At 49.5% G+C, this 14,350-nt stretch overlaps 3 protein-coding genes across 3 annotated transcripts; 1 reads left to right on the forward strand and 2 right to left on the reverse strand.

Moving 5' to 3' along the window:
- Nucleotides 1-64: 64 nt before the first annotated feature.
- RhiXN_05245 (Retrotransposable element Tf2 protein) lies at nt 65-3,355 on the forward strand (the record flags this gene model as incomplete). Its single annotated transcript, XM_043325061.1, has 3 exons — nt 65-1,066; nt 1,124-2,159; nt 2,181-3,355. 3 exons carry the CDS (start codon nt 65-67, stop codon nt 3,353-3,355), a joined length of 3,213 nt encoding a protein of 1,070 aa, XP_043177480.1.
- A 1,064-nt stretch (nt 3,356-4,419) lies between these two features.
- RhiXN_05246 (Retrotransposable element Tf2 protein) lies at nt 4,420-10,529 on the reverse strand (the record flags this gene model as incomplete). The annotated part of the gene is made up of 3 exons (XM_043325062.1): nt 4,420-7,864; nt 7,936-9,381; nt 10,339-10,529. 3 exons carry the CDS (start codon nt 10,527-10,529, stop codon nt 4,420-4,422), a joined length of 5,082 nt encoding a protein of 1,693 aa, XP_043177481.1.
- A 381-nt stretch (nt 10,530-10,910) lies between these two features.
- RhiXN_05247 (Retrotransposon-derived protein PEG10) lies at nt 10,911-12,635 on the reverse strand (the record flags this gene model as incomplete). The annotated part of the gene is made up of 3 exons (XM_043325063.1): nt 10,911-11,188; nt 11,721-12,349; nt 12,388-12,635. The coding sequence occupies 3 exons, from the start codon at nt 12,633-12,635 to the stop codon at nt 10,911-10,913; spliced, it is 1,155 nt and encodes a 384-aa protein (XP_043177482.1).
- Between the last annotated feature and the right edge of the window lie 1,715 nt (nt 12,636-14,350).

Below are 14,350 nucleotides of genomic sequence, written 5' to 3' on the forward strand. Positions count from 1 at the left end.
TATTGAGTTTGTATCTGTGGCCTTGGATTCAAATAAAAAACCCCTTCTCCACATTGATTTATACATGAACAACTACCCGGCAGACCCTCTGAAAACCCTCATAGACTCAGGAGCCACATCGAACTTCATCTCTCCCGCGATTGTGGAAAAATATAAAATCCCAAAAACCCAACTCAAAAATCCACGAGTTGTGAGAATGTTAGATGGTACTATCTCCCAGACTGGTCGCATTTGGCACCAGGTACAACTCGCGGTCTCGGCCAATGGCCACCACCACACTATCCCATTTCTTGTTTGCCCCATTGGCAACACCCCAGCAATCTTAGGCATGACATGGTTAACGGCAGAAGCTCCTCTTATTGATTGGCAACAGGGACTAGTCACCTTCCCCAAACAAATTCAGATTGCCTCCGAGGAAGAAGCAGACTCAGACCCATTAGCAGACCTTCCCCCTCAGTACCACGAGTTTGCTAAAGTCTTTGGTGAGGAAGAATTTAAGGTCCTCCCTCCACATAGGGAGTACAACATCTCTATAGACCTTGTTCCAAATGCCAAACTGATCCCTGGCCCTATATACGGCATGACTGATGCGGAATCCAAAGCGCTCAAACAACACATTGACGAGGAGCTAGCCACAGGCAAGATCCGCCCCAGTACTTCCTCAACAGGTGCCCCGGTCATGTTTGTGAAAAAAGCAGATGGATCTCTTAGGCTGGTTGTGGATTACCGAAAACTCAATGAGGTAACCCACAAAAACGTATATCCGCTCCCAAGACAGGATGACCTCATGGCAAAGTTAAGACATGCCAAGATATTCACAAAACTCGACTTACGCTGGGGTTACAATAATGTCAGGATCAAGGAAGGGGATGAATGGAAGACGGCGTTCAGGACTAAATACGGGCTGTTCAAGTACCTGGTCATGCCTTTTGGCCTCACCAACGCCCCAGCCGCCTTCCAGCACTTTATGAACGATCTATTCAGGGACCTGATTGACGTAACCGTGGTTATCTACCTAGACGACATCCTCATCTTCTCTGAAAAACCAGAAGACCACCCAACTCATGTCAGAGAGGTTCTGTCTTGACTAATGAAGAACCAACTATTCTGCAAACTGTCCAAGTGCCATTTTCACGTCAACACGGTGGATTACTTGGGTATTGTCATATCACCTGCCGGCTTCTCCATGGACCAGAAAAAAATTGAGGCAGTTACGTCATGGCCACAACCCAAGACAGTTAAACAGGTTCAGGCTTTCCTAGGGTTCGTAAATTACCTCCGCCGGTTCATCCCCAACTTTAGCTCTGTTGCGCGCCCCCTGCATAACCTCACCAAAAAGGAAACCCCTTGGTCATGGGGTAACCCAGAAGAAACCGCATTTCAGGAACTGAAGCTTCTTGTCACCCAATCCCCAGTCCTCGTCCATTCCAACCCGGACCTACCCTATTACCTTGAAACAGACGCATCAGGGGTAGCAATGGGAGCCATACTCAGTCAACAAGGTCTAGACAACCGGCTTCACCCAGTGGCATACATGTCCAAGTCCTTCTCCGGCGCTGAGGCTAATTATGACACACACAATAAAGAATTATTAGCAATCATTAAAGCACTGGAGGAATGGCAAATCTTCTTAGAAGCAACGGATAGACCCATTCAGGTGTTCACTGACCATCGGAACCTGGAATACTGGATGCAGGCACAAACCTTCAATTGTAGACACGCCCGGTGGCGCATCTTCCTGAGCGATTTCAATTTTGAGATCCATTATTGCCCGGGAAAACAGTCAGGAAAACCAGATGCCCTATCCAGAAGATTGGACTACACGGATGAGCCAAGAGAACCAGAGGTTATGCTCCCAGCAGAAGTGTTTGCAAATACGTTGGAAGAGGAACTTGATATTGTCACAGAAATACGTTCCAAGTTAAGGGAAGACCCTTCCCTGGACCAGATCATCCAATTCCTGACAGAAGATGCAGATAATGCGCCTCCCTCCATCCAAAAGGCCTATTGGGATTATGACTGGGAAGAAGACCTCTTATGGTATCGCGGAAAATTGGTAGTGCCGGACTCTGAACCTCTGAAGGATTGGTTACTTAAGGAATTCCATGACTCCCCGCTGGCGGGCCATCCAGGGCAACAAAGAACCTTGGAACTCCTCAGTTGAAACTACTGGTGGCCAGGCATGAAGTCATCAGCCAAAGAATGGGTAGAATGTTGCCCCACCTGCCAAGCCAATCGACGCGCTCACAACCCAGTCATAGCCTTGAAACCCCTAGAAGTCCCTCCCTTTCCATTCCATACCATCTCCTACGACTTTATCACAGGCTTCCCCAAGTCAGAAGGATATGACGCAATACTGGTGGTCATAGATTCATTTTCCAAATTTGGCCACTTCATTCCAACCTCAAAAAAGGTGTTGGCTAAAGGACTGGCTAATCTCTTTGTCACCCATATTTGGAAACTCCACGGACTCCCTGTCAGAACCATATCAGACCGAGGGACAATGTTTACTGGGAAATTCCTCAGAGCCCTGTATCAAAGGCTGGGGATCAAACCATCCTTCTCCTCAGCTTATCACCCAGAATCAGACGGACAGACCGAGCGCGTCAACCAGTTCATTGAGTTCTACCTGAGATCTTATGTAGCAGCAGATCACTCGGATTGGGTAAAATGGTTGCCACTTGCGGAATACGCATACAACAATGCAAAACATGCTGCAACCGGAAAAACCCCCTTCAAACTGGTTTATGGAAGGAATCCCATAATGAACCCATCAACCGTGCCAGCCAACGTACCGGAGGCAGACCTTGTAGCAGACACCCTGGCCCAGGAATGGCAGGAAGCAGAGTCAGCACTCAGAATGACCAAAGAACGCATGGCAAGACCAAAAGGGATAATACCGGAATACTCCGTGGGCGAAAAAGTGTGGCTTGATGGAAAGAACGTGGTACTTAGGACAAACTCTAACAAACTGGATCCCAAGCGACTAGGACTGTTCAAAGTCACAGAGAAAATATCAAGCCACGCCTACCGCCTGAGGCTCCCAGACACCCTGAAAATCCACGACGTATTCTATGTAGGGTTGCTGTCCAAAGCACACAAATCCCCCAGCCAGCCATTTCCCAAAAAACCCCCTCCAGAAACCATAGAAGGGGAAGAGGAGTACGAGGTTGAACAAATCATCGATTCCAAGCGACAGCAGGGAAAATGGTTTTACCTAATTAAATGGAAGGGATATGGACCGGAAGACAATTCCTGGGAACCGGAAGAACTCCTAGAACATAGCCAAGAGGAGATTCAACGCTTCAACAAGTCACAACTGAAAAAGGCTTGTGACTCCGCCAAGAGCCTTTAAGGGGGGGGGCAATGTTATAACCTCCTTGAATATACCATTAGAATCGCACGTTTTTTCTATTATTTTTAGTATTTTTTACGGACTTCATATCTTTTGTTTTTCGATCACGTGATCTCGGCGCTTATAATGCCGAGATGCCGCGCCGAGATGCCGTGCCAAGGGCGCTTAGGAGAAATCCACGCTTCTGCACAGCCCGCAGCACGCTTCTCATTTGTCTTCTACACTTCTTTCTCTCACGCGCACAGACCATGTAAATAGTGCGCTTTGTCTATATATACAGCAGGGAAATCGCTTGGAGACACCAAGTTGATTTTACCTCGTCTCATATCCATTGAGGAGGCATCAGCCAGCTAAGTAGCCGGCCCCCAGTAGTCCTGCTAACGCACCATCCCCTTACTTCACTCACCACACCTCCAGGCCTAAGGCCCCCTTGCGTTATCAGTAGATAGTTAGTTGTCGCCATAAGCGACTTAGTTAGATAAGTAGTTAGCCTAGTTAGTTAGATTACATCAGCTAGTGTAGTAGTACGGCCACAAGCGCCCGCCTTCACCAGCGCGTATCCACCTTACAGTGGTTTACAACACTAGACGTCTGTAAGGACGTCGAGGGTGCGGGCGCTTATGGCCGTGTAGCTAATACAATGAACCGCTTAAGGCGGCGATGGGGTACCCTACGACGACGAGCTAACTAACTACAATGTCCACGCGCTGTAAGGCGGCGGCAAACTACGTATGTACAGTGAGGACGACGCTTAAGGCGTGTAACTAAGTATCTTACTGGGCTATAAGGCCCTCGTACAGTGTAGGATGCGACAAGAGGTAATCGACCTGGGTGTATCCATGGTTGGTTGGCCTCCTTATATATTCTACAGGTGAACTAATTACAAATACATTATATGCAATTCCTAATCCAATAAGAACCCCGCTCCGCAGTTGGTCTTACTCATGCATACGTGTCACTTGACGTGTCATAGTGATGTCATCAGGTGGGGGTGGCTACGTGTGCTGATGTAAGCGCGGATGGGGACGTGGCTCGGCGCTTAGCGTATGATATAAGCGCCGAGGTCACGTGATTGAAAATGTTGTCCGTTTCCCTTCGTTTAAATCCGAGAAAATGGGAATAAATTCCCTGGTATCAACTGTGTCTACGACACTGCCCCCCCCCTTAAGGGCCTTGGCAGCGCCAAGGGCCTTTCTTTTCATTTCTTTTTCGAATTTTTCTAGGATTTTTTTGGTGTTTTTGAGGGTTTCCCTTGGTTCCCAGGTATTCTCCTCTGATCCGTAGCCTTTCCATTTTACCCTGAAAAACCACTTCCCGTTCCTTTCCTCCATGTCTGTGATCCCTTCAACTTCGTATTCTTCCTCTCCATCCACGGTGACAGGTGGAGGCCGGTTCTCAAAGTTGCGCTTTTTGTCCCTTTTGACCTTTGACAGGAGACCCACGTAGAACACATCGTGGATTCTCATTGTTGGCGGGAGTTCCAGGCGGTACGCTCTGTCGGAGATTTTCTTGGTTACTCTGAAGGGGCCTAAGCGTTGTTCAGTTAGCTTTGGACTCAGGGTCTTTAGCTTCACGTTTTTGGTGTCTAGCCAGGCTTCTTCTCCAATTTTGAACTCGAGTGGTTCTCCTACTTCTCCGGCTACCATGCGTGTCTTTGATTGCCGGAGCGCTGACTCTATTTCCTGCCATTGTGATTCCATTTGGGTTGCTAGATCATCTGCTTCAGGGACGTCTGTTGGGACGTTACTCGGGGTCAAGGACGGTTCCCATCCGTATAGCGCCTTAAAAGGGGATTTGCCTGTAGAGCTGTGTACTGCGTTGTTGTAGGCAAATTCCGCCATTGGTAGCCATTTGACCCAGTCTTTCTGGTTTATCCCTGAGTAGGCCCGTAAGAAGTGTTCGATCGTGGGATTTACACGTTCTGTTTGTCCGTCACTTTGAGGGTGATAGGCCGAGGAAAAGTGGGGGTCTATTCCCAGCCATTGGTACAAGGCTTTCAGGAATTTGTTATTGAACACCCGTCCGCGGTCCGATACTGTCTTCTCGGGCATGCCGTAGCGTTTCCATACGTGGCGTAGGAATAGATCTGCTAGCTCTGGGGCTTTGAGCTTCTTGGAACACTCTACCAGGATTACGTATTTGGTAAAGCTATCCACAATGACCAGGATTGAGTCACTATTTCCGTCTTTGGGCAGGTCCACTATCATGTCATACAACACATGTTGCCACGGGCGTGATGGGACTTCTAGAGGCTGAGGTGGGATGGATCCGTACTTGGGCTTCCTGATACGTTGGCATGTCTCGCAGGAATCAACATGCCAGTATGTGTCAGCCCGGATGCCAGGCCAGTAGTAGTTCCTAGATACCAGTTCCAGAGTCCGTTGTCTGCCTGGGTGACCAGCTAGAGGGCTGTTGTGGAATATGCGAAGCAAGTCCGTTCTCAATGTTCCAACATCTGGTACCACAATTCTCCCTTGGTAAAATAGTAAGCCCGCTTCCATTTCGTAGTCCCTAAACGCCCGTTTGATAGAAGGCGGGGCTTTTGACTCATTTTGAAGGAATTGTAGAATTTCCTCCAGGGATTCGTCCTGGTCTAGGGATAGTTCAATTTGCCGTTGTAATTCCTTCTCCGGCGTGACTAGGGCAAGGTTGGCAAAAACGGGGCCTGACAACATGGTTTGATCGGCGGGGGGAGTGTCAGCATGGTCGGAGCGGCGGGATAGCGCGTCTGGTTTGCCAGATTGCTTGCCCGGTTGGTATACAATTTGGAAGTTATAACCGGCGAGTAGTAGGTGCCAACGTGCATGACAACGGTTGAAGGTGCGGGATTCTTTCCAGTACTCTAGGTTACAATGATTGGTGAACACGGTGATAGGGTGAAGGGTTCCTTCCAAGAAGATGCGCCAGTACTCAAAAGAGCGGATGATCGCTAGGAGCTCCTTATTGTGTGTATTGTAATTCTGCTCAGCGCCCTTGAAAGATTCCGACAGGAAGCCTAGTGGATGAAGACGGCCGTCTTCCTGACATTGACTTAGTATGGACCCCAGGGCTGCGCCGGAGGCATCCGTTTCCAGGAAATAAGGTTTGGATGGGTCGGCGTGGCAAAGGACTGGTGCGTTTGTGATGGCGTCCTTAAGCCCCTGGAAGGCTTCCTGTTCTTTGGTCCCCCATTTCCAGACTGTATCCTTCTTGACCAGATTGTGCAGTGGCCTGGCCATGTGACTAAAGTTGGCAACAAATCGACGTAGGAAGTTGGCAAAACCAAGGAAGGATTGTACTTCCTTAACCTTGGTAGGCGTGGGCCATTCTTGAACCGCCTTGATTTTGAGCCTATCCAGGCTGAACCCTTTGTCCGAGACAATTATGCCGAGATACTCCACCGATGTGACATGGAATGTGCACTTCGACGCTTTGCAGAATAGTTGGTTATCCATTAGCCTTTTTAGAACCTCATGGACATGCTTTGTGTGAGATGCGTCATTCTTAGAGTAGACTAGGATGTCATCAAGATAAATGATAACGCATACGTCCAGTAAATCCTTGAATAGTTCATTCATAAAGTGCTGAAAGGCAGCAGGAGCGTTTGTCAGGCCAAAAGTCATAACCAGGGATTCATACAAGCCATACTTGGTATGGAAGGCAGTTTTCCATTCGTTGCCTTCCTTAACACGGACGTTGTTGTAACCCCATCTTAGATCTAGTTTAGTGAAGACCTTGGCGCCACGGAGCTGGGCCATAAGGTCATCTGGGCGGGGTAATGGGTAAACGTTCTTCTTGGTCCGGTTATTTAGACGGCGGTAGTCAACAACCAAACGGCGGGAACCATCCTTTTTGGGTACAAACATTACAGGGGAGCTAATGGAAGACTTGCTGGGGCGGATTTTGCCTGCCTTGAGTTCGTCCCTGAGCCAATCCCTTAGTGTGGCGGATTTGGCATCAGTCATGCTATATAGCGGAGAGTTCAAGGGGCCTTCTTTGGTTAGCTTGATCCCAATGTCATAATGCCGGTGCGGGGGAAGCTTATTGAATTCCTCCTCTCCAAATACCTTGGCGTATTGGTGGTATTTGGAAGGGACTCCTTCAAGGGGGTGTTGATTGGCTTCTTCTTCCTCCGCAATGGATATATGTTCCGGAGGTGTGTGGGGGAATGACAGTGTGCGGGAATTCCAGTCAATTTCCGGGTTGTGGGCATCCAACCATTTCAACCCTAGGATGGCAGCGTGAGAGCCTGTGTTACAAATGAGGAAGGTCTTGGTCATACGTTTGCCATCAAAGGAGAAGGTTAGGTTAGCCTTCTTCCAGATTTTACCAGCCTGGGGGCTCGACCCATCGAGCATAGTGACGGTACGGGGTAGGGGAAGATCTATGAGTGGGAGGCGGAGTGATTCCGCGGTACGTGGGTGCATGAAGGAGGAGGTGGCGCCTGAATCAATCAGGACTTCTAGTTGTTCCGCTTTACTCTCTGGTGTGATTGGAATTGTGAAGAGGGGTGAGATTCTATTCGAGCTTCTAGATATATTACAAATTTCAACACAACCAGAGTCCTTAGGGTCCTTGCGCGCGGCAGCAGGTACCCTTACTCTTTTCCCGATTGGTAGTCAGAGTCTTTGCCAATCTTGGCGGTTTCCTTGTTCTTCCCCTTTTCCTCAATAGGGGTGGCCTTCCAGCCCGTGCGGCACTCTGCAAACTTATGACCCATTTTTCCGCATTTGATACAGGCGCCTGCGGCGCAGCGGCGGTTACGTTCCTCTTCCGATACAAAGTTGGGGTCATCAGAGAGTTTCTTTGATCTGGTAGTTGATGGACCGGTACTCGTCCCCCTTGCGGGGTTGGATGGTTTGCTAGACTTATTATCCCTCGGCGGGTGGCTAGCGCGCTCTTCGCGGAGAGCGTTGTCGATGACAAGTGCTGCGTTTTGCAGCTCAAGAAGAGTGCGGGGCCGGTGCTCGCGGGTGGCAATCTGGCGACTGACCTCCCAGTGAAGGCCGCGGGCAAACTGGCCTTGGAGGGCCGCGTCGTTCCAATCCAGTTCCATTGCTAAGGTCCTGAATTTTGTAATATAGTCCGCGCATGTGCCGGATTGGGTGAGGGTGGTAATCTTCCGCTCGGCGGCCCTTGTGGCGTCAGGGTCACCGAATGCTGCTAAGAACTCCAGTTTGAAGCCTTCAACCGTTTGGATGATGGCTTGGTGTGACCCAAGCTGGTCGAGGTGTGGGTGGGCCCATGCTCCCGCAGAATCCTTCATGTTCATGAGAAGAAATGAGAGGACCTCTTGGTCCGTGGGGAACATGCGGGAGTTCAATCGGGTCCATGCCAACATCCTTGTGAGCCATTGTTTGGCTTCACTCCCGATTTTGCCTGTATAGGCATCTGGGTGGTCTACTTTGACCGGGGCAGGATAGGCGGCTGGAGCCAGAGGTGGAGGGGCAGGTGCTCCGATTGGGGATCGGAGACGCGGAGATGCAGGGGGAGAAGGGACTTGCGGGGGTATGGTCCTCTGGGGGACTGGCTGGGCAAAGCTGGGAAGCCCTTTTGGTTGCTTGGGCCAGAAGGAGGGCCCACTAACCAATCCAATAGGCTCGGTCTTGTGTAGGGGGCGTGGCGTTGCTTCCACAACCGGGGGTTTGGCCTCTTCTGGGGTCCTTGGCCCATGGAGTTGGAGGCTTTGAAGCCCATCCTTGACAACATCGACGGTTTGGGAAATATTTTCAACGTTGGTTTGGGTTTTGATTCCCGTTTCCTTGACTTCTTTGAGCTTTCGCTCAAGATTCTTGACTTGGCTGAGGAGGCCAAGGAGGAGGCGGGTAACCCGCTCGAGGGAGACTTCCCAAGTTCGATAGGGGTGGCTGTTGGAAGTTGGGGTCCCAGGTCTCTTGGATTGAAAGGGGACTGGGCTCAAGAGGAAGTCCGGGAGCGGGTTGCCATGGTAGGTGGGGGATAGGAGCGGCCAGCGTGGGAGGATGCCCGCGAGGACGAGCGAGTGGGAGTACGGGAAGTAATGGTGGGATAGGGGTACTAGTAGGTGCCTGTGTCAGGACTTATGAGCGCTTTATTGCGTAGTACGCTAAGAGCCTGCGTCAAACGACCTAGCGTTGAACAGTAAGTGTAACTAATCACTGCCGTGGGCGGGCGTGATGTAGTACCTAGTCTCTGCAAGCGGGTGTATCTGCTGTCTGGCTCCGCTGGCAAAGGGTGCGGCGACCGTGTGGTATGCGGGGGATAGGAATATCCTGCCTTATAGCAATTTCCTACTACGTGGGGGTGGGGGAGTTTTGATTATTATCTCCCGCAAGGTGGCCCCGATCACGTGATTTTGGTCGTGCTAGTACAGGTATTCTTCTCCGGGGTTGAGTCTCAGTGGTGGGTGTACAGAACGGTTTGCAACCGACGTAAGGTCGATTACCTAGTGTCCTAGACGTCTGTAAGGACGTCGAGGGTGCAGGCGCTTATGGCCGTGTAGCTAATACAATGAACCGCTTAAGGCGGCGATGGGGTACCCTACAACGACGAGCTAACTAACTACAATGTCCACGCGCTGTAAGGCGGCGGCAAACTACGTATGTACAGTGAGGACGACGCTTAAGGCGTGTAACTAAGTATCTTACTGGGCTATAAGGCCCTCGTACAGTGTAGGATGCAACAAGAGGTAATCAACCTGGGTGTATCCATGGTTGGTTGGCCTCCTTATATATTCTACAGGTGAACTAATTACAAATACATTATATGCAATTCCTAATCCAATAAGAACCCCGCTCCGCAGTTGGTCTTACTCATGCATACGTGTCACTTGACGTGTCATAGTGATGTCATCAGGTGGGGGTGGCTACGTGTGCTGATGTAAGCGCGGATGGGGACGTGGCTTGGCGCTTAGCGTATGATATAAGCGCCAAGGTCACGTGATTGAAAATGTTGTCCGTTTCCCTTCGTTTAAATCCGAGAAAATGGGAATAAATTCCCTGGTATCAACTGTGTCTACAACATACTCCCTATGTGGAGGGAGGACCTTAAATTCTTCCTTGCCAAAGACTTTAGCAAATTCATGGTACTGAGGAGGAAGGTCTGCCAAAGGATCTGGGTCTGCTTCTTCCTCAGAGGCGATCTGTGCTTGTTCAGGGAAGGTGATCAGTCCCTGTTGCCAGTCAATAAGGGGGGCTTCTGTTGTTAACCAAGTCATGCCAAGGATTGCCGGGTGTTGCCAATGGGGCAGACAAGAAAGGGAATGGAGTGGGGGTGGCCGTTGGCCAATACCGTGAGGTGAACCTGGTGCCAAATGCAACCAGTCTGGGATATAGTACCATCTAACATTCTCACAACTCGTGGATTTTTGAGTTGGGTTTTTGGGATTTTGTATTTTTCCACAATCAAGGGGGAGATGAAGTTTGATGTGGCTCCTGAGTCGATGAGGGTTCTAAGGGGTTCTGCCGGGATATTTTGGATATGTAGATTGATAAAAGAAGCGGTTTTTTATTTGAGTCTAGACCAAGATTTACAAATTCAACGCTATCTACTATATTGTCTGTTTTCTGAGTCAGGGGCTTGGCAGCAGTCCTTGACTTCAGTCTTTTCCCAACTCAACATCTTCAGCCACCTTGGCTACCTCCTTAATTGTGGCTTTCCAGCCATTGGGGCATTGTTTGATGCCGTGCCCCTTTTGGCCGCACTTGACACAAAGGCCAGACGCGCGGCGGCGGTCCCGTTCCTCCGGGGTGACATAGTTTGGGTCTTCTGAGAGACGGACCCTTGTGGTGGTTGTGGAGGTGGCTACAGTAGCCGGGGACTTGGCAGGAGCCTTTTTTGGGCGGTTCTCCTTGTTCTCTCTGTCAGAGCCAACAACTACCACAGGGTAAACCTAACTAGCTAACAGCCCAGAGGGACTTAAGTATGGGCTAGTAGGATCTAACAGAGCTCAAGGCAACTGCCAGATAAAGGGGTGGACAAGACCAAATATAGTAAGAGTGCACTATGCTGTTAAGACAGCTGGGCAAGGGACCTTTGACAGGGACTGGTATGCTCTCAGGCAATACTCTTAGGTGTATGTCTTAGGGTAGTAGGTGTGGAAGGGATAAGAGGTTGAGTTCTGAGGCTTAAGGCTCTCAGAACCCTCCTTATATATTCACAGAGAAGGGGAAGAGTAATTACATGTACAAACATCATAACAAAGATAAGGTCACATGACCAGAGATAAGAAAACAAGATCACATGACTAAAGGTCATGTGATGAGATTACATAATAAGCGCTCAGCGCCTAAATAGCATAAAGGTGCATATATCCATAAATCTTCATGAAAATAGCGCATATATTCACTATTTCTTCAACTTAGTGGATTTTAAGGTGGTCACGCCTCTAGGGCATGACACTCTTGACGGGTGTTGTCAATTTTGATGGAGGTGGCAAATATAGCCTCCAGCTTGTTGGGGATGTTGTCCTTGGTGGACAGGAGTTCCTTCACCTTCCAGTGGAGGCCTTGCGTGAACTGCGCAATGTAAGCCTCCTTGTTCCAGTCTAGTTCCGCCATAAGGTTGCAGAACTCCGTGACGTACTTGGAGGTGGTGGAAGATTGGGAGAGAGCTGCAATTTTTCTGGCAGCAGCCCGTTTGGCGTTGGGGTTGGCAAAGGCCTCCTTGAATTTGGCCGTTAGGGCCTGGATAGTGGTGGGAGGGTTACCCTTGCCCTTGATGATATTTCCAATGATGGGGAGGGCCCAGTTGGCGGCCTTGTCTGTCATGTGGTATAGAATCCACACCACCATCTGCTCTTCCTTGTCAAACTGATTGCAATGGAGAGCTACCCATAGCATCATTTGATCAAGCCACTGAGTGGCCTTTTGTCCCCTGGTGTCACCCTTATAGGGGTCGGGAAGGTCCATCTTGGGCCTTTTTACACTGGACCCTGAATCAAAGGGGGTGAGAGATCCCAGGTGCCTTCTAGGCGTTCCTTGAGGCTCCTTTTTGGGGAGCCTTGGTTCTTTGTCCTCTGAGTCAAAGCCTGTTCCCCTTGAGGGGCGGAATGGAGCTTTGAGTCCAGGCCTAACCGTGCCTGGAGTGTGGGCTTCCCCCCTGAGTGGGTAGGAGGGGTGACAGGCCCAGTTGATGGGCCAGGCTTGGTTTGGGCTCCGCCCTGGTCTTTGTCACCAACAAGGTTGTTGGTTTCCTTGCATAAGGCGGTGAGCTGTGAGATTTGCTTGCCTTGTGATTTAATTTGGGCCTGCAAGGACCTGACTTGGTTGGCAAGGGCGCTGATAGCCTTGAGGAGAGTGGTAGTGGTCGGTTCTGGTTCCATTCTGGGCAGGTGTTGCGGAGGGGGTGATGGGCTGCAAGAGGGTGGTTGGGAGCGGGTTGCCACGGAACATTGAGAGGAGCAACTGGGGGGACGGGAGTACGGGTGTGGGACGCCAGAGCGTGTGGATGGAATGTTTGAAATGGCGTGGGGGAGTGAGGTGCCTGTGACAGGACTTATGAGCGGTTTTTCTGTACTGGACTGGCGCTAAACCCTTGCGTCTAGTACCTAGCGTTGGACTGTCCCTACAACAAATCAACAGACCTGGCGGTTGTGATATGGGCGGGTTTTCAGCAAGCAGGTATTTCAGCGGTCTAGGGTTGCTGAGTACTGAGTTCCGGCAAAACTTGGGGTATGCGGGCGATCAGAGCTTGTCAGCCTTATAGCAATTCGGTACTATGTGGGGGTGGGGAGCTTTTGATTATTATGCTCCACAAAGTAGCCCCAATCACGGTTTTTTCCCTTGTGCTAGTACTGGGAGTCCTCTCGTTGTTGATCAAAGCCTACAGCAAGTCAATTTTACAATGTCGTGCACCACTGTAAGGTGGGCACACGCTGGTGGAGTTGGGCGCTTAAGGCCGTACTACTACAAGCAACACGTACGTGATCTAACTAATAAGGCTATACTACTTCCGCTTGAGGCGGACTACTACTACTAACTAATGCAAGGGGGCCTTAGGCCTGGAGGTGTGGTGAGTTAAGGGGGTGGTGAGCGTCTAAGTACTACTGGGGGCCTGTTACTTAGCTGGCTGACTAATCCTCCTCAATGAATATGAGACAAGGTAAAATCAACTTGGGATCTCCAAGCAATTTTCCTGCTGTTTATATAGACAAAAGGGAAAGTATATACATGGTCTGTGCGTGAGATAAGGAAGCGTCCATGTGAAAAGAGAAGCCTGCTGCAGGCTGCGCAGAAGCGTGGATTTCTCCTAAGCGCCCTTGGCACGGCATCTTGGCGCGGCATCTTGGCATAGTAAGCGCCAAGATCACGTGATTGAAAAAACAAAAGATATTGAGTCCGTAAAAAATACTAAAAATAATAGAAAAATCGTGCAATTCTAATGGTATAAGTTAGGAGGTTATAACAATGAACCCAAAAGCTCCATTAAGGTACTTTGCTCTGCGATGCTTTCTACTGATCAAGTTGGAGTTTGCCTGCATTTTTGCTTCACTTGGCCAAGCTAATTGTGCTTCAGGAATTTCTTTCAGTATTTCAAGTAAGATATCCAGAGCAAAGTTGATATAGCATGAAACGGTCAAAGGTACAAGTGCAAATATGACTTGGAGTGAAACTTTGCTCATAGTGCTACATAGATAGTGTAATGCCAGCCCCAAGCCGCCCGCCGCATCAAGCAAACGCGCCCCAACTCAACTTGCGCCAGTCTGGTTTGTATTGGTTTGTTTAATTGGGCAAGTATTCCAAGCATTGCAAAATCCAGATTCCATTAAGTATTCAAATGTTGCAACATCAATACCTAAGACATGTATGTACGCGCAATCTTTGCAACTCCAATAGAGCAATTGCCAACCAGAGTTGTCCATGGGAGCTTGCTGTAGCTCTCTTTGCCTCAGGTAATGTCGATTTTTTTTCTTTGGTGTGTGAACTTGTTGAGTGTGTTTATAGCAAGCATACAAGAATCTAGGAACAGCCAGATCATTGCCGCTGAGTAACAGACGAAAGACAAGTTCATCTTTGTTGTCGTCATACTTGTTGTCTG

This window comes from Rhizoctonia solani, chromosome 2, assembly GCF_016906535.1.
Source record: "Rhizoctonia solani chromosome 2, complete sequence".
Lineage (NCBI taxonomy): Eukaryota > Fungi > Basidiomycota > Agaricomycetes > Cantharellales > Ceratobasidiaceae > Rhizoctonia > Rhizoctonia solani.